We start from the raw sequence: 23,013 nt of genomic DNA, 5'->3' as shown, positions 1-23,013 counted from the left end.
CTCCATTTTATTTTATTTTATTTTATTTTATTTTTGCGGTACGCGGGCCTCTCACTGTTGTGGCCTCTCCCATTGCGGAGCACAGGCTCCGGATGCGCAGGCTTAGCGGCCATGGCTCACGAGCCCAGCCGCTCCGCGGCATGTGGGATCTTCCCGGACCGGGGCACGAACCCGTATCCCCTGCATCGGCAGGCGGATTCTCAACCACTGCGCCACCAGGGAAGCCCCAATATCTCCATTTTAAACCAAGCAACACAGATCTTGACTCAATGGTAACATCTAGACAGGGATGCCAGTCTAGAATTTTTTAGGGGAAGGGTAGAAGCATTTTGAAATCTCCGGCTCAGCTCCCCACCACAGTGGCAGAACACAGAAGGTAAACAAAGGAGCCTTTCTGATGATTTAAAACTGAGTGTATCTAATCCATTCATGGAGAGTGTGGCCTGGCTTTAAGCCATTTTTGCTGTTTGTACCCTTGATTCACCTCTGTGGGTCCCTGTGCTCCCTCTGATGTAGTTACAGCATTGGAAATTCTACTTTAAATGCAGGTGTAGAAATCAGTTACTGTGTCTCTTCAGTTGCTGCATAACCTTTGAGGAATTAATTTCAGCAGTGTAAAATAGAGAGTTAGCCATATAATACCAAAGAAGTGCTTCCAGAAATTTCTGGGGTGGGGTGAGATGGGGTGGAAATCACATCATGTAGACCCTTGGGCAGAGAAAGTTCTTTTTTCTTTCTAATGCACTAAACATGTGATTGTTTGGCCACAACTTCTGAGCCCGTGTGCTGCAACTACGGAAGCCTGCACGCCTAGAGCCCGTGCTCCAAAGCCCGCACACGGCAACGAAGAGTAGCCCCCGCTTGCTGCAACTAGAGAAAGCCCATGCGCAGCAACAAAGACCCAACACAGCCAAAAATAAAATAAATAAATAAATTTATTTTAAAAAAAGAAAAAAACATTACTAGAGAATATAACAAAAAAGAAACAGATTCACAGATATAAAGAACAGACTATGGGTTACCAGTGGAGAGAGGGAAGGGGGAGAAGCAAAATATGGGTAGAGGATTAAGAGGTACAAACTACTATGTATAAAATAAATAAGTTAACATGGATATATAGTACAACACAGAGAATATAACCAATATTTTATAATAACTATAAATGGAGTATAACCTTTAAAAATTGTGAATCACTATGTTGTACACCTGAAACTTATGTTGGAAATCAACAGTGCCTCAATAAAAATACAAATAATAATAAAAACCATTTCTAGAATGTCTCCTTGTAGGAGATGCCAGCTGGTTTTACATGAAACCTCTGCTTTTGAAATTCCTATTTTGGCAGAACCTTTAACTTAAGTTCCTGGGTCTTAACTTTATTGTGTCTCTGTGCACACAAGCTCTTGGGACAATATCTCCATTTTATTTTATTTTATTTTATTTTATTTTTGCGGTACGCGGGCCTCTCACTGTTGTGGCCTCTCCCATTGCGGAGCACAGGCTCCGGATGCGCAGGCTTAGCGGCCATGGCTCACGAGCCCAGCCGCTCCGCGGCATGTGGGATCTTCCCGGACCGGGGCACGAACCCGTATCCCCTGCATCGGCAGGCGGATTCTCAACCACTGCGCCACCAGGGAAGCCCCAATATCTCCATTTTAAACCAAGCAACACAGATCTTGACTCAATGGTAACATCTAGACAGGGATGCCAGTCTAGAATTTTTTAGGGGAAGGGTAGAAGCATTTTGAAATCTCCGGCTCAGCTCCCCACCACAGTGGCAGAACACAGAAGGTAAACAAAGGAGCCTTTCTGATGATTTAAAACTGAGTGTATCTAATCCATTCATGGAGAGTGTGGCCTGGCTTTAAGCCATTTTTGCTGTTTGTACCCTTGATTCACCTCTGTGGGTCCCTGTGCTCCCTCTGATGTAGTTACAGCATTGGAAATTCTACTTTAAATGCAGGTGTAGAAATCAGTTACTGTGTCTCTTCAGTTGCTGCATAACCTTTGAGGAATTAATTTCAGCAGTGTAAAATAGAGAGTTAGCCATATAATACCAAAGAAGTGCTTCCAGAAATTTCTGGGGTGGGGTGAGATGGGGTGGAAATCACATCATGTAGACCCTTGGGCAGAGAAAGTTCTTTTTTCTTTCTAATGCACTAAACATGTGATTGTTTTTTTTAAAGGAGTTAAATGTTTTTCAATGCAGTTTTTCCTCTTTATAGAAAAAGAAGCCAAAATAAAGCCACATTTTTAAGTTAGAACATAAAACATAAACTATATATTGGTTCTGTATTGGGCTAGCTAAGTGTGGAAGGCAGAGAAGAGAACTGGAGAAAGGAATGTAACATCTGTTTATAAAGCTTGGAAGATAAAGATTGAATACATCAACGAGCACCTTTTTTGAACCTTTTATATCTACAAAGAAGGAAACATTTGATTTAAGCTGTTGCCATTAGAGCTGAAATTTGAGGGCATAGGTATTTTTGAACCAACCTCACCCCCCACCAGCATTTTTGTTTTTGTTTTTGTTTTTATGGAAAAACAATGTTTTGCAACATAATGAGGGTCATAAATTGTTACAAAATAAAAAACTTTTCATTCAGTAGGATCATTTCTGGTCCTTTTGACTTCCTACTAAAGACTTCTTAGCCATATAGTTTGCCCAGCATGATACACAATCAGCTTTTGAGTTTTGCCCTGTGGACCAGATGCAACAAAGCCAGAATCGTTGGCTGTCTCCTAATTGGTGTGACTATAAAAAGCTGGCTGAATTTGGCACTTTTTTTTCCTCTACTGCTGCAAGCCCAGATTTGCGATGACCTTGAGGGACCACCGTGGGGTAAATACATCCTAATGTGGGTTGCTGTTTTCCACGTGACCTTAACTGACCTTATAAGTCTCCCCAAACCGGAGAGGCTCCAGCCAAGTTACTATTTGGAAGAACTGTAATCTAAAGAGGTGGTTGATAGACTGATATTACCGTCCAGGATTTTTATTCAGACCTCTGTTCTCAAATCTTGCAGGTTAGGTAGACCTTCGTTTAAGGAAAGCAGTGACCATTGTCTTTGTGCTTGTAAAGAGAAGCCTGCTGCCTGTAGAGGAAGCTATCAGTTGTGACATGGTCCACAGGGACCTCAACCAGAGCCCCTTTGGAAGAGGGCATCTTGTTTCCCTGAGTGAGACAGTTTTAACTGGACATATGATCTGAGAAACTGAGCCGTTGGAGGCCCTGTTTGAGGGTATGTTTTGTGTACTCGCATTGCTGCAGATTCCTCAGGACCACTTTCTTACGTGGTCCCTGGGGATGGCTTTGCCCGACAGGGATGCTAGAACAAGTCATTGCAGTTTTGTACTTTCTAGAGAATTGCCCCTGAAGATAACTCAGGGGAAAAGTTTACAGCTCCTGCAATGCATAAAGTTACAGTAACAGTTTAGCTGGTTGTAACTGTGCAGAACTAGTTCCATTTGCTCTTCTTGGATGTCTTTTAAAGGAATTCTTTGGCTCTCGATCTTTCAAAAAATATTGAGCAGACTGGGGAAAAAATTCTAAAGTTTAACTAGAGTAACCATCTTCCTACCTTTCAAAATCGAAGATAGGTGTACGTACATCTTCGGGAACAATATACTTCAGACATTAACAAAAAAGAATGTTGTCAGGAAGTGAAAAACAAATAATAATTAGAATGTCAGAATGAAGAGAATAATGAATATACTATTTTGGAAATATGATGAATGTACTATTTAGAAAACTGGGAAAAAGTCAATATGTTGGTTTCCCAAAACATCATTCATCTTGTAAAGGCCCTAGTACCTGACTTCTGCATACCACAGTTTTCCTTCCATAGCTATTTCACATGCATTGTATCATAAGACTTTCATAACAGCATTGTGGGATAGCAAAACCATTATCCCCTTCAACATTTGGGAAATAAAGACTTACCCAACATTAAATGACTTGCCAGGGACACTTGAGGCATTTTTGGTGGCGGAGCCTCCATAGAACTTGGGTGTTCTGATTTTGTTCTGCTGAGCAACCACCCTGTGCCAGGTAGGTATGTACATGGGGCAGGGGGTAGAGCGTAAATGAGGCCTATCCCAGAGATCGAAATAAACAAGTAAACAAAGTAACTGCTGCTGTGATGAGTGCTGAGAAGAAAACAAAGAGTGTAACAGTGAGGAAAGAGATTCGAGAAGGGTGATCAGAGACGATCAGAGGAAAGGATATTTCTCCTATGACTTGAGGGATATGGAAGGGCCAGTCAGGCCTGGATTCAGGGAAAAATGATCTCAACATGGGAAGAGCAAGTGCAAAGGTCCTGAGGCAGGAAAGAGACTGTGGTGTTCTAGGAACTTGTAGAAAGGCTGGTATTGCTTAGAGCTTAAAGAGCAAGAAAAAAGCAGAATAACTTGAAGTTGGAGAAAATTCAGTGCAAACTGTGGAAGCAGACCCTCACCCTCTCACCTCAAGCCCCCGGGCTCCAGCACTACTAGGACTGTTATTGTGTTTGAAGCAGAAAGTCGGGGGGATCAAAAATAAGAGAATACGATAACCTACTTTATTTATGATGCTGGGTATTTTAATTTTTTTGTTTTTAAAGAAAAAAGCACATTTTTTTTTCTCGGCCATGTATGAAGTGTTAGTGTTACTGTCAACCCCCTGAGAAACTAGCCAATAAACATTGTGCAGAACCTCCACACAAGGCTGTCAAAAAAACAAAAAAAAAACAGAAAAAACATGAAGTTGGAGAGGAAGGCAGGGGCAGGAACAGGCTGGGCCTCTGTCCGTGGAAAGGATTTCTGATTTTACTGTAAGTGCAATGAAACCCAAGTGAAGGTGGTCTAAGTGTAAGGAGTAGGGTAGGGAAGGGGGAGTGATGTGATTGATGGGTTTAAAAGATCCTTTTGGCTACAGTACAGAGAGTGGGTTAGAGCAGCGGTCCCCAACCTTTTTGCCACCAGGGACTGGTTTAGTGGAAGACAATTTTTCCATGGACTAGGGTGGCGGGGTGGGGGAAGGCTCAGGAAGTAATGTGAGTGATGGGGAGCGGCAGATGAAGCTTCACTCGCTGTCGCGCCGCCTACCTCCTGCTGTGCGGCCCGCGGACCGGGGGTTGGGGACCCCTGGGTTAGAGGGAAGCAAGGGAGGCTGGTGAGGAAGTTATTTCATATACAGGCAAGAGTTGATGCTGGCTTGGGTTAGAGTGGAAAGGGATGGGTGGATTCCCCTACATCCCCTACATTTTGGATGCAGAACCAGCCGGGTTTTTCTACTGCCAAGAGATTGGAATGGCAACCTCGCATTATGGTTAACAGCGTAGGCTGTGAAATCGGGCCGCAGTTGAAAATCCTGACTCCTCCACATACTAGCTACTTATCCTCTGTGACTCAGTTTCCTAATCTGAAAAATGGAGACAATGATAGTACCTCCCTCACAGGTTTATTGAATGGAATTCATAAGATAATGTAAACGGTACTGGCGCTCAGCATAGACCATTAGAGAGCAACAGGTCTGTGTCCTCTGACTGGCAGCATGAAGATTTTTGTTGACTTTGACCAGAACAGCCTCAGCTGAGGGGGCAGTGGAGCCAAGCTGGACTGAGTACCACCTGAGGGGGCCTGGGTAGGGGGAGTAGAGGTCCCCCTCTGTCCACTCCCTTAACGGGGAGCAGCTGGATATACAAACATGTATGTAATGGGGGAACGTGTTCCCGGCATCCCCAGAGTGAAACAGGGTCTAATGATGGGTAGGTCTCTGCTTCCTCATTTAGAGAAGGAGGAATTTGGACTCAATCACCATTGAAGTTCTTGTCAGCTTTAGGATTTTCCTTCTAAGCTTCTTCAAGAATTATGGGATAATTAATTCAGCTTTGGTAGGGAAGGCCCAGAAAAGTCAATTCTATTATTTCAGTTGTTTTTTTCCTATAGAAAATTATGTTGAGCTCAGAAATCGTTTACTTTCTAACAGTTCACAGACCCAGTTTAGAAGAGGACTCATTCACAGTATATTGTGAAATGAAAGAAACAGCTAAGACAGTGCCTAAGGAGTGAGCCTTCTTGTTAAAAAGCAAGCCGGGGGTGGGGGAGATAAATTGGGAGACTGGGATTGACATATACACACTACTATATAAAACAGATAACTAATAAGAACCTACTGTATAGCACAGGGAACTCAATACTCAATACCCTATGGGAATAGAATCTAAAAAAGAGTGGAGATATGTATATGTATAACTGATTCACTTTGCCATACACCTGAAACTAACACAATATTGTAAATCAGCTATATTCCAATAAAAATTAATTTTAAAAAGAAACCTAAAAAAACTTTTTTTAATTTAAAAAAAATTTTGTTTTTACCAAAGAAAAAAAAAGGAAGGCAAAACAGTCTGGATGGACATACTGCCACAGAATGCTATGGCCAGGTGGCAGATTACTGGTGAGCTTTGTTTTCTTTTTTAGACTATTTTGACTTGCTGATTTAAGCAAATAAAGAAGAAAGTTTACTTTTACAAACAGAGAATGGAAAACCTTTTTTTTTTTTCCTTTTTGAGACTATAACCTCTTATTATTTGAGGATGTTTGTCCTCAATTTATATTATATGGTATTGATGACCCAGTGACACCACTCTTACTGTTTCGCTGCACACAGTCTGACAATTATTTGCCTTTTGCAATCTTCCCTCTGGAACAATGAAGATGTAAGGTCATCAGAGCAAGAAACTTGCCTTTCTGCCCCTTTGCTGACTTCAGGTGCTCTGGGGGCATTGAGGAAATGCATCTCAGCTGAGTCATCCTCCCACTAATGGTCTTACTCCAAAACTTTCCTTGGGTTTGGTGATGAGCATGTCACCAAGGGGAGAATCAATGGCTTTATTGAAATCAAAGAGGTGCAGTAGGAGGACCTTGGCTTATTCAACTAGATCAGGATTTTTTTTTTTTTTTTGAGTGAGCTCATCTTTATATTAGTGTTCTTAAGTGATTCCTCTTTGTAAGACTTTAGAAAGAAACAAAATTCTGACATTTCCAAATCAATAAACTCTTCAAAGCCTATTTTTTACACTGACATATAATGATACAAACTTTAAGAATTTACAGGTGGCCCATAGAGGAAATATTCACCACGTAGTGAGAGATTACACCCAGGCAGTTTTCTAAAACAATTAGTAATTCTCAGAGAGCCCAATCTGTGTCACTGGTCACAACAAGAACAAGTGAATCAGTGAAGAGTCAGTGACAGGATACAAGTGTAACTGATGGCAGAATTTCTTAGGAGGAGCTCGCTTTCTTTTACTTTAGTGGATTCCACCGGCTGGGAGATTGACTGATCTCTTCACTGGCATGTGGATTGGCGCCAGCCTCTGATTGCAGGAACAGAACGTGTTCATCAGCCAGCATTCCTCCAGGCTGATTCTCTGTCTAAATAAGCCCTTAAACTGGGTGGAAGTTCTGAGGACTTCAAACGTGGTTTCATGTTTACTTCTGTTCCAACTTTAGGACAGCTAGATAAGACACAGTAATGAGAAATTTTAATCAAGGACTAAAACTGTTGTGGAAAATCAGGAGTATTTTTAGATTTATATTCCAAGAGACAGCATTGCCTAGAGGGTTCATCCCTGGAGAAAGACTCTCTGGGTTCAAGTTCCAACTAAAGCACTTTCTTTTTTCTTTTCTTTTCTTTTTTTTTAAAGCACTTTCTAATTCTGTATAACCTTGGGCAATTTCTTAATCTCCACGTGCCTCAGTTTCCTGTCTTGTAAAAGAGGGAGAGAGGTAGTATCTACCTCATTGGTCTGTGGAGGGAACTGAGTTACTACATACGGAGTACCTAGAACAATGCCCCGAGTAACAACTCTTTATTGAGTGATTCTACATTAAGAATAATGATATTACTAAATGACGAGCATTACGTGGACACATTCAAGCATTGGTTCTAAAGTATTGAAGTCACACCTGCATTAACCAGGCAGTCAAGATCTGGACTGTGCCAAAGCACTTCGCATGCATTACCTCACTTAACGTCAAAGGCCCTTTGAGGTAGTTACTAGTATTAACGTCTTTTTACTGATGGGGACACAGAGGTGTGGAGAGGTTGAGGGGCTCGTCCAGGGTCCAGCGCAGGGGCCTCCCGCAAGCTGAAGCCGGGCTGTGCCGCCAGGACCACGTGTGGCTGCCTCTCCTCCAGCTCAGCCCAGAGCAAGGGCTTATTAGCTCCCAGCAGCTTTATCTTTCCTCCTGCCCTTTCCACCTCCTCCTTTGGTCAGAAAAGTGAAGGTCATTTCCTTCACGTTGCCTAAAAGTGTTTAGTGGATTCTTTTCTTAAAAACAAACAAAGCAAAACAAACACCAGCACGTCCTGTGTAATACACTGGAAAAACCCCAAGATTTGGAGTCAGGCAAGCTGGGTGCCGGGAAAGAAAAGACCTGTAATGTGCCCTGAGGACCTCTGCGGGCAACTCCTTTCACCCAGGCTCCAGAGCCCTCACAGCCCCAGCGGGGGCACTTCTAATCCCCAATTTGAGACCAGAAAACCAGGCTTAGTTTGATCGGTCTTAAAGCCACTGCTTCTCCAGGAGTCCATGTCCGGGTCTGGGGCATCCTGAAGCCCTTGCACTACTTTCTCTTCTCCTCCCGATGTGCCCCCCACACACACACACACACACATACACACCCGTGTGAGCTCCTGGGAAGACGTGCAGGTGTGCAGGGAGGGAGCAGGACGGGCGCGGGGGCGGGGTGCGGAGGGGCAGAGGCCATCTCATCTGCAACATGCACGGTGGGCCCCGCATTCTTGGTGCCTAAGCTAAACCACATTCACAACCCTTCCTCCAGTTCGTTGGTGATTTACCATTCGCCCTCTTGCCCTGGGTTAGGAGTCACGTACTTCAGTGACAGCCCTGGGTTTTAAATTGCTGACGAATTGCTGACGAAGGAGAGTTCGTTGAAAAGCTGCTAATGGCTGTGGCCATTTAGCCCTGAACGCAATTATAGCCACTTAGCTGGGGTGTACCTTGGTGCGCCTGCTGTTTCCTTTAAGACTGTAAACAATGCCTGGGAGGGTAGAGGGAAAGAAGATGGTTTGAGGAAAATGCTTCATTCCACATCCCTGTTGGGGTTTTATTGAATTATCCAAATAGACCTCATTTGATGTAGTGATCAACCCTTGCTGCCATTTCCTTCTTGATTCTGCGTCATCACTAGGCACTCGCGCCCATGTGGTGATAACTCCCTAAGCAGGTCAGCTTCCTCGTCTGCTTGGGCGGGTGGGAGGGAAATACCCCTTCTGCCAGGGGTGGGGAATTATTCGTAATGTAAGACTACCTCGTGGCAGCAAAACACCTGCCTGCTCTCTGCCCATGAACTTTTAAGGGGGGAAAGAGTGGGTGGGGTGTTTGTAGGAGACCTCGCTGCCCTGGTTTCCTAGGAAAGACATGGCCGCCTAATTGCCAGCCTTAGCCCAGCCAGCTCCAGTCAGACCTGGGTCACGCCTCTGGAAATCATTCCCATCCCTCCGCCCCTGGCCCCTGGTAGAACAGTACCCCAAGTAACAACTGTTTTGGGGGGGGGGGTTTTGAAGATTTTTTTCGATGTGGACCTTTTTAAAAGTCTTTATTGAATTTGTTACAATATTGCTTCTGTTTTATGCTTTGGCTTTTTGGCCGTGACGAATGTGGGGTCTTAGCTCCCCGACCAGGGATCCTAGGGATTGAACCCGCACCCCCTGCATTGGAAGGCGAAGTCTTAACCACTGGACCACCAGGGGAGTTCCAACAACTCTTTATTGAGTGACTCTGCATTAATAATAATGATGTTATTAAATTAACAAAGAGCATTACATGGAAGCATGCAGGCATTCATTCTACAACATTGTATGTATGTCAACATCGTCTGTGCTGGGAGGGGCTGTGGGTATCATGCAGAGGTTGTGTCCTGAGAAAAGCTAAGGTTGAGAACTGGGATCTCCAACCTCCTGCGCCCGCGCTTCCCTGCCCTTCCTGAGAAGGCTTGGAGCACACACTTCCCAACTCCAGCTAGTGCGTCGACAGTCTGAGTTGAGCCAGGAGGCCATGGCTGCTCGCCCAGAGAGGGAGGGTCAGGTCACAGGGCACCAGGGAAGGAGAGGCGGCAGGCACGCTGTGAGGAGTCCTGGGGGAGCTAGCTCTGGGCCCTGTGTCTGAGCTTCGCCAGCCAGGGACAAGAATTAATTCTAAAGGAAGAAGAGGAGGGAATCGGGCCAGCCCAGAGGCCTTGCTTTCTGACTTTCTTCCCACGCCAGACATCTTTAAGCGGGAGAGCTCATCTGTCTCCGGGACAGCCTTTAACATCAGGGGAAACAAGCAGCCCTCCCAATTCTGCCCCGTCCTGAGTCCAAGTAAAGCCCCTTCACCTACTCACCACGCCAGAATTGCCTCTGACTGAAAGCATTCCTTTCCCCAAGTTAGAAGGAACAAGGGGTGGAGGTGCAAGCCTTTTGGTGAGAATGAGCTTTTATCAAACCCTGAAAGGGGCTTTTGACCTTTTCCCAGTCTGGGGAGATGTCATCAGGTTATCCCCAGGCACTGAAGCCTTTGCCCTTTTATGTAAGTGTGATGCTGGTCAGCACAGATGTTGTCTGGACCTGGTAATGGAGAAGGAGAAGAAGGGATGAATTTGAGGCGTATTTGTGAGATGATTCTGTGGGTGTACAGGAAATGGAAGAGTCGGGTGGCTCTCGAGTTTCGAGCTTGGGTCATTGAGTGGATAAACTGAGACAGAAAACACAGGAGAGGTGAAGGTGTCCTGTTCGGTTATGGACTCACTGATGTTGAGTGCCCGTGGGCTATCTAGTGGAGATGTCTATCAAGCATTTGGATGTTCACGTCAGAAGCTTGGGCAAGACGTAGGTGCTGAAGATAAAGGTGTTGGCAATGTATATACATGGAAGGTATACATGGAAATCCCGAAAGCAAGGAAGAGTGTTTGTGAGAAGAGCAGGAAGCTAAGAATAGGACCCCGGAGAAACCCCCAGAGGAGAGACTGAGGTGTGGTGGGGAGGACCCAGATTCTACAGGACAGTTCGGCGTTGATAAATAAGGTATGCTTCTTTAAAGGAGGGTGATTCAAGTGAGGGTGAATGAGAGTATGGCATTCCTAGGAGAGCTTTTTCAATCAATCTGTATCAAAGAAAACTACAAAAGTAAATCAGGTTCAAATGCCTTGCTACCTCTTCTAAGGAAATTGGGTACAACGATCATGTCCTCGTTTAAGATTTATTGAGATGTGTAAGGAAATTGTTTGTGGGCTCCTCAGACCTCCCCAGTTCTCAGTAATTGAACCTCCTGGAAGCAGGCCTAGGAGCTTGGTCAGTCCTCCTGTCCTCGAGCCTCTGGGTAATACTCCCTGCGTTTCCCCATTTCCTGCTGCTCCCAAAATAAGCACAGGTAATGCCCTTCTGTTGGGTAGCCCATTTTTATCTGATAAAGTAATATAATCATTTTCAACATTCTAATAGTCCAAAAGGCTATTCAGTGATAAGTAAATCCCCCTCCTCCCCAGGCTCCAGATCCTTAGTCCTTCTGGAAGTATTGGCCTGTGGGCCGGATCCAGCCAGCTGCCTGTTTTTGTAAATAAAGTTTTATTGGAGCCCAGCCACACCCAGTCATTTACACACAGTCTATGGCTGCTTTCCCACTACAGCAGCAGAGGTGAGCAGTTGTGACAGAGAAAGAAAAAGTTTGGCAACGTGTGCTCTTTGTGTCTAGGCTTCTGGGTGTATATAGTCTTTTTTGGACACATATGTGAGCTCACTCTACACTGTTCCTTATTTCTGTTTCACAGTCTACAGTGGGGACTGTTCCACAGGGATATGTGCAGATTCTTCTCAGGCTTTTTCACACAGTGTGGGTGTAATTAATCAATGCCCCGTAGGGCATTTTAGTGCTTTTCAGTCTTTAGCCTTAACTTCAGGGAAGCTTCTCATTACACACCTTCTTTGCACACACATGAGCTCTTCTGGATGGGTTCATAAAACTGACAGATTCTGCCAGACTGGCCCCTGGCCCCCGCCCACACACCCCCCCCACCCCCCCCCCACCCCCGCCTTCTCTCAATGCGTCAGGTTCTTTGGCGGGCCGGGGCCGGGCGGCGCCCACCTGCTCGTCGCTCACCCCCCCCCACCCCCGCCTTCTCTCAATGCGTCAGGTTCTTTTCATTTTAAGGGCTAAATTTCTAATCCCTGTGAGGAAATGGGGCCTAACAAAATAAATAAGTGAAATGTGCAAGTTTACCAAATTTATATAATGTATATAAAATTTTAGTGTCTAATATTTACTATAGCTCCTTTGGGGGTCTGCCCACTGCTCTTATTTCTGAAGGTGGGTGTCTTAGTCCACGCAGGCAGCTATGATAAAATACCACAGACTGGGAGGCTTATCAACAACAGAAATGTATTTCTCACAGTTCTAGTGGCTGGGAAATCCAAGATCAAGGCTCCAGCAGATTCCATGCCTGATGAAAGCTTTCTTCCTGGTTCATAGACAACAAGCTTCCCACCGTGTCCTCGCATGGTGGAAGGGGCAAGGGAACTTCCTGGGTTCTCTTTTATAAGGGCACCAATCCTATTTATGCGGACTCCACCCTCATGACCTAAAAACTTCCCCAAAAGCCCCACCTCCTTATACAATCACTTTGGCAATTAGGTTTCAACTTAAAATTTGGGGCGGGGGGAGGGGGGGATGCAAACATTCAGTTTATAGCAGTGATTCACTGGGCTTTCCCCATTTGACATCAGATCTAGATCTAATCAGGATCTGAAGGTAGAATCAAGATGGATATTCCTTTTAGCCTCAGGTGGGTCATTTGCATTTCTAATGACCTCTTGACAGCATCCAATTCTCTAGGCCTCTGCCCAAACCAGAGCAATTCCTCCCCCAATATGCTAAGCACAAATACAGACAGTTAAGATACTTAGTACCTATATTTTAGGAGTTAACATTATTTTTCATTCTATTTGGTAACCAGCATCTCTCAAAATCAGGTATCGTTAACACAGACTACGACAAAATACAACCATTGTACATATTTTCATTTCCTTCTTTCTGGATTCTTTTAAGGACAAGAATCTTGTTTTAATCATCTTTGGGCCCAGCATTCTGCCTGGTGTGTGGTAGGCACCCAGTGGATGTTGGTTGAACTGAAGTAATTTTCTCTTCATATTTCAGCTGAATTATTCCTTTGTTCTCTTACAGAATGAAGACATTCAAATGTTGTTTTAAATACCACCTAAAGCAGAAAGTTTTCATCCTGTTTCTAACCCTATGGCTGTTCTCCTTGTTGAAGCTTCTAAATGTGAAACGCCTCCTCTTCCCTGAAAGAGGCATTTACTTGGTTGAGTACTCCCTAAGTACCTCGCCTTTTGTAAAGAACAGATACACCCATGTTAAGAATGAAATCGGGTATGAGATTAACTGTTCAGGTGTCTATGAACAGGAGCCTTTGGAAATTGGCAAGAGTCTGGAAATAAGAAGAAGAACCATTATCGACTTGGATGATGATGATGTCGTGGCAATGACCAGTGATTGTGACATTTATCAGGCCCTACGAAGCTACCATGAAAAGCTTGTTTCAAGGGAGGAGAAAAGCTTCCCAATAGCCTATTCTTTGGTTGTTCACAAAGATGCAATTATGGTTGAAAGGCTAATCCATGCTATATACAACCAGCACAATATTTATTGCATCCATTATGACCGTAAATCATCTGATACCTTCAAAGTTGCCATGAACAATTTAGCTAAGTGCTTCTCCAATATTTTCATTGCTTCTAAATTAGAGATTGTGCAATATGCACACATTTCCAGACTCCAGGCTGATTTAAATTGCTTGTCAGACCTTCTCAAGTCTTCAGTTCAGTGGAAATATGTTATCAACCTGTGTGGGCAGGATTTTCCTTTGAAATCAAACTTTGAATTAGTGTCAGAGTTGAAGAAACTCAATGGATCAAATATGTTAGAGACAGTGAAACCTCCTAACACTAAGATGGAAAGATTCACTTATCACCATGAACTCAGACAGGTGTCTTATGAATATGTGAAACTACCAGTGAGGACAAACATCTCCAAGGAAGCCCCCCCTCATAACATCGAGATATTTGTTGGCAGTGCTTATTTTGTTTTAAGTCGAGCATTTGTTAAATACGTTCTCAACAACTCCCTCGTTAAAGACTTTTTTGCCTGGTCTAAAGATACATACTCGCCTGATGAGCACTTCTGGGCTACCTTAATTCGGGTACCAGGAATCCCCGGGGAGATTTCTAGGACAGCCCAGGATGTGTCTGACCTACAGAGTAAGACCCGCCTGGTCAAATGGAATTATCTAGAAGGCCTTTTCTATCCCAGTTGTACTGGCTCTCACCTCCGAAGTGTGTGTATCTATGGAACAGCAGAACTAAGGTGGCTTATGAAAGATGGACATTGGTTTGCTAATAAATTTGATTCTAAGGTGGACCCTGTCTTGATTAAATGCTTGGCGGAAAAGCTTGAAGAACAGCAGAGAGAGTGGATCACTTTATCTTCAGAAAAGGTATTTATGGCTAAAACAGCCACAACCACATTATGATAAAGTCCTGATGGAAATAAGGTTAATATGGAATTGCATGCTATACCATGGCCAGTACCGTTTGCGTTTAACCTTCTCATAGTCCGAAAGGTGTCTACAATTCCACACACAAGGGAAAGTGACCTGGCCTTTAGTGACAATTAGTCTGTGGTTGGTTGGGTGTTTTTATGTATGTTTTTGCTTGTAATCTCACTGAGCTAAATGGGAGATTTTCAACAGTCAGTAATCTGATATCTATTGAGTTCCTGCTATATGCCAGGCACTTGTTTAGAAACATGTAGGAATTGCATCCAAGTTGTGATGAGTTATACAGTGCCCTCAAAGAGCTGTGGCTTACCCCGATCACACAGCAACCTTAATATCTTAAGATGTCCACATAACAGTCAAGGTCCCGCTGAAGAAGTAGTGGAGTATGCGGTAATTATATAACCATAATAACCACCAGTTTCAGAGCAGTGTTGACGTACAGTGACCAACATTCCACTTGCCTCTTAATTCAGCTCCCTAGACTTTTCTTAACCATTAGAATATTAGAAGGAGAGACTCTACTACCTCAGAAGAACTAAGAGAATTGTCCAATTTCCTGCTTGCCAAAAGCATAACTTACCCTATGGTACCTCGCTTATTCAATTCAGGGTTGGGTGACTCTGCTGGGGGGGCATTTCTAGTGTATGGATGTTAGGGAGGTGGTGAAGTTAAGTCGGAGGATTGGGATGGGTGGTGCCTGAGGAGGAACAAAGGGATTTGTGTGACTTTTCCATCATGTTACGCAATGGTGTCATGAATGACCTCCTTTGTAATTCAACTGTTTCTTTAATACAGTTACTGATTAAAGTTAAAAACTGATTAACAGTTCAAAGTGTCACTCTCCAGAGCATTGAACCTAAGTCTTTCTGTTCATAGATTATCATTATATGTAAGTTTTTCTTTTACCATGGAATAGTATAATTTTGTTTTGTGGAACTGTCAAGCTAAGAATCACTAAACTTTCTTGAAAAGGTTGTGTGAAATATGACAGCTTACTAAATTAACTATTAGTCATTAAAAAAATGTTCTTACTTCTCCAGCAACTGTCAAGTGGAGTCCACACGTAAACTTATAAAAGCTCTAAGTTCATTGCAGTCTTCTCAGCTTCAATCCAAGAGAGAAAAAGCTAATTTTCCTAAGGACATAGCAAGAATATTCACTAATGATATTTTATGAAACCTACACCTTAGAAAACTACCAAAATCAGTCAAAATATACATATATTTTCATGTAACTATTGTGCTGGAGGTGAAATGGGACAGGAGTGGGGTCCTCAGAACAGGCTATAATATTTTTATGTCTCCTGGGAAATAATGGAACTCATGTAAGAAATTCTCCATGATCTTATGTTTCAATGTCAGCCTCAATAACTACATAAAGATGTAGTAATCAAGACCAGTATGAGGCTGTTGGAAGACAAGTATTTACATGTTTTTAAATGTCTGTGTTCTACATGTGAAATGCCTTTTTCTTGTTTTAAAGTTTAAGATACGATCTGCCAAGTGGCACCATCTCTCTCTCCCTTTCTTTATCTCCTGAACTTGCTTGTTTTCCCTTTTTTTGCCCTACCCCTTTCAAATTACCAGTTTGTCCATGTGTGTGACCGTGACAATCTAATCACTATGATCTCCATGAGCCTCAGTTTTCTTGGTCTATAAAGTGAACAGTTGGATGTGTCCTTGGCTTCCTCACACATTTCTGTGTGAGAATCAATTGAAATAATATATAAAGTGGTTTGAAAATGAGAACAAACTATTGAAATATCAGCAAGCCTTCGAAATACAAAAAGAAGCCACAATTGCAGGGGCAACTTTTGTAACAGAATCCAGGTACTAAGAAACCCCTGTCACCACATCTGGGGCTCCTTTTAAACGAATAGGATTAGCAAATTGGTCCAGTGGCTTAGATCAGGAGTAGGGGTAGAAATACTTTTCCTACTATCCAGGCTTAAATACACAAAGCCCTGTTGAAATCTTGTTTTCTATGCCTTTGGTCGTCAGAATAAATGAAAATGATGAAAAATAAATATCGACCTCCTGGTCTGGTGTCTTGCCTCCTGGTGAGAAATGATTCTATCCCGTTTATTGGGAAATTTTCCAGTGGTTAATCACTTTAATGCCGTATTCAAATGAAACATGGCACCAAGAAGAGGTGGCAGTGCCTTCTCCACATGGACATATTTCTCAGGATTCAATTCCTGACGTTCCAGGGAGCTTGTCAGATCATTCTCTCTTGTTTTGGAGATCCTGCAGATTCCCTGCATGCCTTCAAACCTCCATCAAACCTGATTCTTCCCTAAAACATTTTGGTATGATTCTCTCTAGTCTGGAGAATGTTCTGCAATCTGTGTTTTATAATTATTCTTTGCATAGTATTTATTGAATCTAGATTATTATTTGGCAATGAGACCAGGACCTTGGAGTTTGTAAATTATATTAGATAATATTAATAGTGAAAGAGCTACCCAAATATATCTACATTATGTGAATAATCTACTGTAATAATATTTAAAGACCAGTGTTGCTGCTATTTTTAATGTTTTGGTTATTTTAAGTGAAATAAATGTAATGTTTTAAACTTAGGGAATTAAATTTGAAGATTTTTCTTGCCTTCCAGAATGTGAATATTATACATAAATACATATATATTGACATATTGCAGAGAAAACAAAATGACAATCTTTTTTGACAATGTAAAGTGAATGTACTCCATGTATGTTATAACTTGTTGTTGATGACGGAATGAGTTTTGATTTTTGTTAACATTTTTATCAACTGGTCTCTAAATCTCCTAACTTTTTGTTTGTTTGTTTTTTGGTTGTTTGTTTGTTTGAAAGACGTATTTCTCATTGTATGAGTTTTAAGTAGATTGGTGTTACATTTTTGTATTATGCTGCTACTAGATGTTAATTCTCCAGTACTATCAAATAAAATGTGCTCCCAAAACCAAGGCCCTGGAATCTTTGATGTTTCCTTTTTCAGGTTGTGCTTGTTCCCCACAAAGATTCTTTCAGTTGATGACACTTGCCCAATATTTGAAGAGCACAGTTAATTTCACATCAGAGTAAAAAAATTCAGTGTGTGCACTATACACAGAACATAGGCACACAAACTTGAATTTAATTTGGCAAAATCTCAAAGAATGTTTCAGAATTTCTCTGTTTTCATTCTCCTTCAGGTTGGTTTCTCCTCTAAGATTAACTATCTAGATAAATATTCTTGTTTCCTTGATTACTTTATGGAAGTTTATTCTCAATAGAGTAGGTTGAGCTCTTTATCTCACATCCCTCAATCCCTGGAAAATCAACTCTTTCTCTCTGCACCAGCATGCCTGCCTTGGCTGTACGCCCCTTGAACATGAGGACCCTGGCTCCGCCAGTATCCTCAGGCTCGGGTGGTGAGTGATTCTGGATGAGTTTCCCTGTGTCCTGAATAACACCATCTTTTCCAGCTCTACTGAGCTGCGGAGCATTTGTCATCACTGATCCCCGCGCTCCCACCCCTGTTCTGAAAATCCCCCTGGTGAGTTAGTTTTCCTCTATCGCACTTTTCTAAAGCTGTAACAGTCCCCAGCCTCCCTAGCTGACAAGGAATATGCATGGTCACCCTCATAAATCACAATCCATCTCAAGGAGTAGGGCCGTTTTAGGAAACTTCAAGATAAGAAAAATTAACATCTACTTTAACCTAAGGTTAATTCTAGGTCTTGCCAAACTGGACAACTATGTAATCCCATGAAAGAATTTGGACTGCTTTTGGTAGTGGCAGTGGTAGGATGGGTAGGTATACAGCATCATATTGAAGACCCATAGGCTTGATTCCCAGATTAGCAATTCCATATATTTTAAATTCCCTTTGGTGCCTACAAATCTGCCTCTAAACTAGGACAACTGGCTTCTAGTTTCATGAAAACGATTACGAAGAAACCTTGGCAAGGGAAAGTAGATGATTGCAAATTTATTCCTACTACTTGGAAAAAAATTTCTATGATGATGCATAATAAACAGCTTGAGCTGTGCTTCGGAGACAGATGATCAGCGTGTCAACCCACGAAGATGTATAAAAGCCACAGGAAGACTATTCACCTGACCTCAGGTACGGCCTTCACGTAGAGTAGCACTGTCCTTCCTGGGAGCATCGTGGACAAAATCATGCAGAGGACAACTAGGAAAGAATCTGAGGAAAAATCTTGGTCAGTGACCTGGGTAAATTTATTTTACTTTTTTGTTGTTGATATTGCTGTTGTTTTCTATAGAACAATAAAGGAAATTTAAACAGAAATCATTCGTATTCATAATTCTAACATCCTGACAGAACCATTCTAGTTCTCTGAGTGCCCTTCTAATCTTATCCATACCCATATCCATTTTTTGTTTCTTCTCACTGCCAGTATATTTTCAATCACTTTCCCATGTTGCTGCATGATCTTTATGGCTATCTAATGGTCATACCCTAATTCACTCAGTCCTTCCTTTATTGTAAGACATTTGGATTGTAAACTACTTTTTTCCTTCTGTCATAAATAATGGTGCTGTGAACAGCTTTATACATAAATCTTTTTCTTTCCTTGAATCACTTCCTTATTTCTGAGCGAGGAATGACAATCCTGAAGAGAATGGATTTTTAAAAATTTATTGGTTGGGCTTCCCTGGTGGCGCAGTGGTTGAGAGTCCACCTGCCGATGCAGGGGACACGGGTTCGTGACCCGGTCCGGGAAGATCCCACATGCCGCGGAGCGGCTGGGCCCGTGTGCCATGGCCGCTGAGCCTGCGCGTCCGGAGCCTGTGCTCCGCGACGGGAGAGGCCACAACGGTGAGAGGCCCGCGTACCGCAAAAAAGAAAAAAAAAAAAATTATTGGTTTTGATAAATGTTGCAAATCTCCCTCTCAGGAATTGTATAGGACACTCGGTTGGTGTATATCAACTACAGCCTCAACCTATGTGAAATAAATTGTATTTATTTATTCTGATGAATGGCTAGTCTGATTCTCAAAGGCAAGCAAAGACCTTTGCCTAAAGCAAGGATGCAGCCAGTCCTCTAACAGATCAAAAAGGTGTTTAATGTATGGTTCGTAAAGATCTCTTTCAGAACAGTATTATTCTCGAAGTTTACATTTTGATGACTGCTCCATTCCAGGAAGGACCTAAAGGCTGCTAGTTCCTTCTAGTATCCATTCTCCCTGGCTCCTGTGGTTTAATTCTGAGCAACAATATGACCAGCTGTTAATTCCCAGCCTTCCTTTTGTTAACCAACATTTCAGAAAAGGAGACCTGACTGAAATAAGGAGGCATTTACTGGGGAGTTGTTAAGACTGCAGCCAGGGAGACGCAGTTTCAAGAAGCACTTGAATTATGTTCCCTGGGACTACAAAATGGGGGAGGCTTCTAAAGGCAAAAATCCACAAGGTTAGATAAATTGTCATGAATTAGGATTGAAGCTGGCAAGAAGTAAGAGTGTTTGTTAAGCAAGGGTTGGGGATCTGAAATGATTACACAGTTGCGAAGAGGGAGGGAACTTTGAAGCTACACGTTTGCAGCGAGCAGATACTGCTTTTAAAATGGTTGGTGGTGTCCTTGAGTTTGATATAATTCAGAGAAGATTCAAATTCTCAGTGATGTAGGAAAGTGTCTGAAACCACATCCAAAATGGCCATCCAGCTCCATTTTGGATGCCTGAACCATAGTTACTCTTTTTTGATCTTTAAATGAACTTAAATATGTAGTCACTTTCAACTAATGGTGGCAAATGAGAATAAGCAGAAGTCATTGCACAGGGCAGCTGAAAACACACTTGAAAGGTGGGTTACCTAGCTTGCCTTCCCCCGACCTCCCTTACTTTTTCATACTCCCTGGAATGTGTTTGTAATAGCTGGAATTTCAGCAGCCATTTTAAAACCATGAGGGTGTAAGTTATAAGGCAAGGATAGAATAAAAATATGTCACTTGAACCACCCAAAACTACCTACCTCCAGTATTTTTTTATGGGAGAAAAAAACTGACATGTACTTTAAGCTACCGTTACCTCACTTCTCTATTACTAACAGCAGAACGTTATCCCTAACTTAAACGATATTTTTCCTAGGACATTGCAATCATTCACCCATTATTTAATTTTGTCTTAAAGGCTACTAATTATTTTTTTATTCAGCGTTATTATTAATCCAGTTTTACAGGTAGTTTCACTCACTGTTGTTGAGAAGACCACTTGTGCAGGAAATATGGAATCCAATATGGAAAGAGGTGAAAGGGATCCCTAGGGTGATGGTGAAGGGACATCCTAGGATGAAAGGTGGGTACCAATGGAAATGGCAACCAGTTCAGACCGGAGTAGGTCAGAAAACTTTAGAGATTTCTTCAGGATGATGAATATAATGAATACCTCGTAAATCTGAGTGTATTTATGTAGAAGTAAATTAGACCATTGAGAATTAAGGACTGAATAAAATGTCTGTGGGAAAAAATTATGAACTCAAAGGAGAACAATGAGTGGTACAGCTGTGGCTTAACTGGAGGTACTGTTTTCATAGTCATAATCATATAATGTTAATCATGTACTATTTAAATATGGATCTAATCAACACGATGCTGATGTAATTTATTGGGAACTTGGGGAGATTAAAAGTGTGAACACATGGGGTGGGGAGTGTGGGTGTGTGTGAAAGATATCAAATCATCTCCCATGGTGGTGATCAATAGGTAATGCCTAAGACTGAAACATCAAGTGTGGGAGTATAAGGATGTCATTCAGAAACGTGCAAGTAAAGCCAAAGAACCAGTTCAGAGAACTGAAACTAGTCTCCTCCGAGGAAGGGAAACGGGGGAAGAGATGGAAACTGCTGATATTTTTTTCAACAAGCCTTGCAACCAGCTCCAGAAACCTTAAAATAAAAACTGGGGGTGGGAGAGACAGACACTGGAAAGGAAAAAGACATGATCTGTGATCAAAGGCGGATTGTAATCTAAAACTAGTGCAAATAACCAGAAACCTTATAAAGGTAGCTACTGTTTCTGTCTGCTCAGCCCTAATGCCTCCACCCATCCCTCCCAAGTCTTCAGAAAACAGCCCTCCTGGCTACACAGGTGGTCAGGTGACCTAGGGTGGGCCAATTATAGTCCCTCACAGCCACAGTGAGTGGTCTGAGTGGGCACATGACCTAAACTAAGCCAATCGGGGCTCCTGGGACTTTTCAAATTCCTGCCCAGGGATAAGAACCTCTTGTTCCTCTCTGATCCCAAAACCCAAGGATATACCTCAAGGGCAGTTCTCCACCCCACCACCTGGCCAAGTTTGTACCAGCCAACGAAGTTAATGTGCCAAAAGCAACAGAGAAGAAATAGAGAAGGACAAAGAGGGTCCTCAAGGTATTCAAGGCAGTGAATCCAGCCTTCCCTGAGACCAGCTCTATGCTGCCCTCTGGTCAGTTAAATCCCAGCCCAGTTAAATCCCTTCATTTGTTTAAGCAAGATTAAATTGGGTTTCTTTCCATTGTAGTCAAAAATACGAATACACAGTCGAAAACCGTCAAACAAACAACAACAAAAAAGAAACCATCAAACAAAACTTTAAAATAATTTTATTATGGCAAGTTGCAAACAAACACAAAAGTAGAGAGTCTGGCGTAATGAATTCCCACAGTCCATCACCCAGCCTCACAGTTATTAACATTTTGACAATCTTTGTTTCATCTGTCTATCTCTCCACCGTTTTTTCCTTAGAAATATTTCAAAAGAAAATCTCAGACGTTATATTATTTCACTTAGCCCCTGTGCTTTATGCACTGGTCCTGGTAAAAAGTAAGGTGCCAGACAAATGCCTGTTTTGTCCATATTTAAGCTATATGGTCAAATATTGGCAATATTAGATGGCTTGATCTAATACTTCGATATGAATGTAATCTAACTGCTAAGGATCTTTTTGGACATAACCTCCACGCCATTATCATACCTAACAAAATTAAGAATAATTCCTTAATATCTAACACTAAGTCCATTTTCAAAATTTCCCAGTTGTATCAAATATTTGTATCCACGTTTGTTTAAATCAGGATCCAAACAAGGTCTGCACAGTGATTTGGTTAAAATAACTTTTTAAGCGTTCTCTCATTTAGCACTCTTGAAGGAACCTAGAGAGGTGACACAAAATGGTGGGCAATCCTCAAACAGAAGAAGTCAGAAGAATCAGGTCTCAACTCCTTGTTTATATTATTTAATATACACATATATCACATTAAATAATATACCATATATATGTGTGTACATGTTCTGTTTGCTTCACATCCATTCTCATTTACCCTTATAAGGTTGGTTGCCGGGCTTCCCTGGTGGCGCAGTGGTTGAGAGTCCGCCTGCCGATGCAGGGGACACGGGTTCGTGCCCCGGTCCGGGAAGATCCCAC

At 42.4% G+C, this 23,013-nt stretch overlaps 1 protein-coding gene across 3 annotated transcripts in view; it reads left to right on the top strand.

Moving 5' to 3' along the window:
* The window catches only part of GCNT4 (glucosaminyl (N-acetyl) transferase 4), a 31,300-nt gene extending 12,523 nt beyond the window's left edge, over positions 1-18,777 (top strand). For 2 of the 3 annotated variants that reach the window (XM_028492980.2, XM_028492981.2), the window contains exon 2: positions 13,227-18,777. In XM_028492980.2, the coding sequence (XP_028348781.1) occupies positions 13,228-14,592 (1,365 nt within the window). In that variant the 5' untranslated portion in view covers position 13,227 and the 3' untranslated portion in view covers positions 14,593-18,777. The remainder of the gene's footprint in view (positions 1-13,226) is intronic. The other variant, XM_055086619.1, reaches the window with a different exon arrangement.
* The last annotated feature ends 4,236 nt before the right edge of the window (positions 18,778-23,013 follow it).

Source organism: Physeter macrocephalus, chromosome 8, assembly GCF_002837175.3.
Source record: "Physeter macrocephalus isolate SW-GA chromosome 8, ASM283717v5, whole genome shotgun sequence".
Lineage (NCBI taxonomy): Eukaryota > Metazoa > Chordata > Mammalia > Artiodactyla > Physeteridae > Physeter > Physeter macrocephalus.
This window is presented reverse-complemented; position numbering and strand designations above follow the sequence as displayed.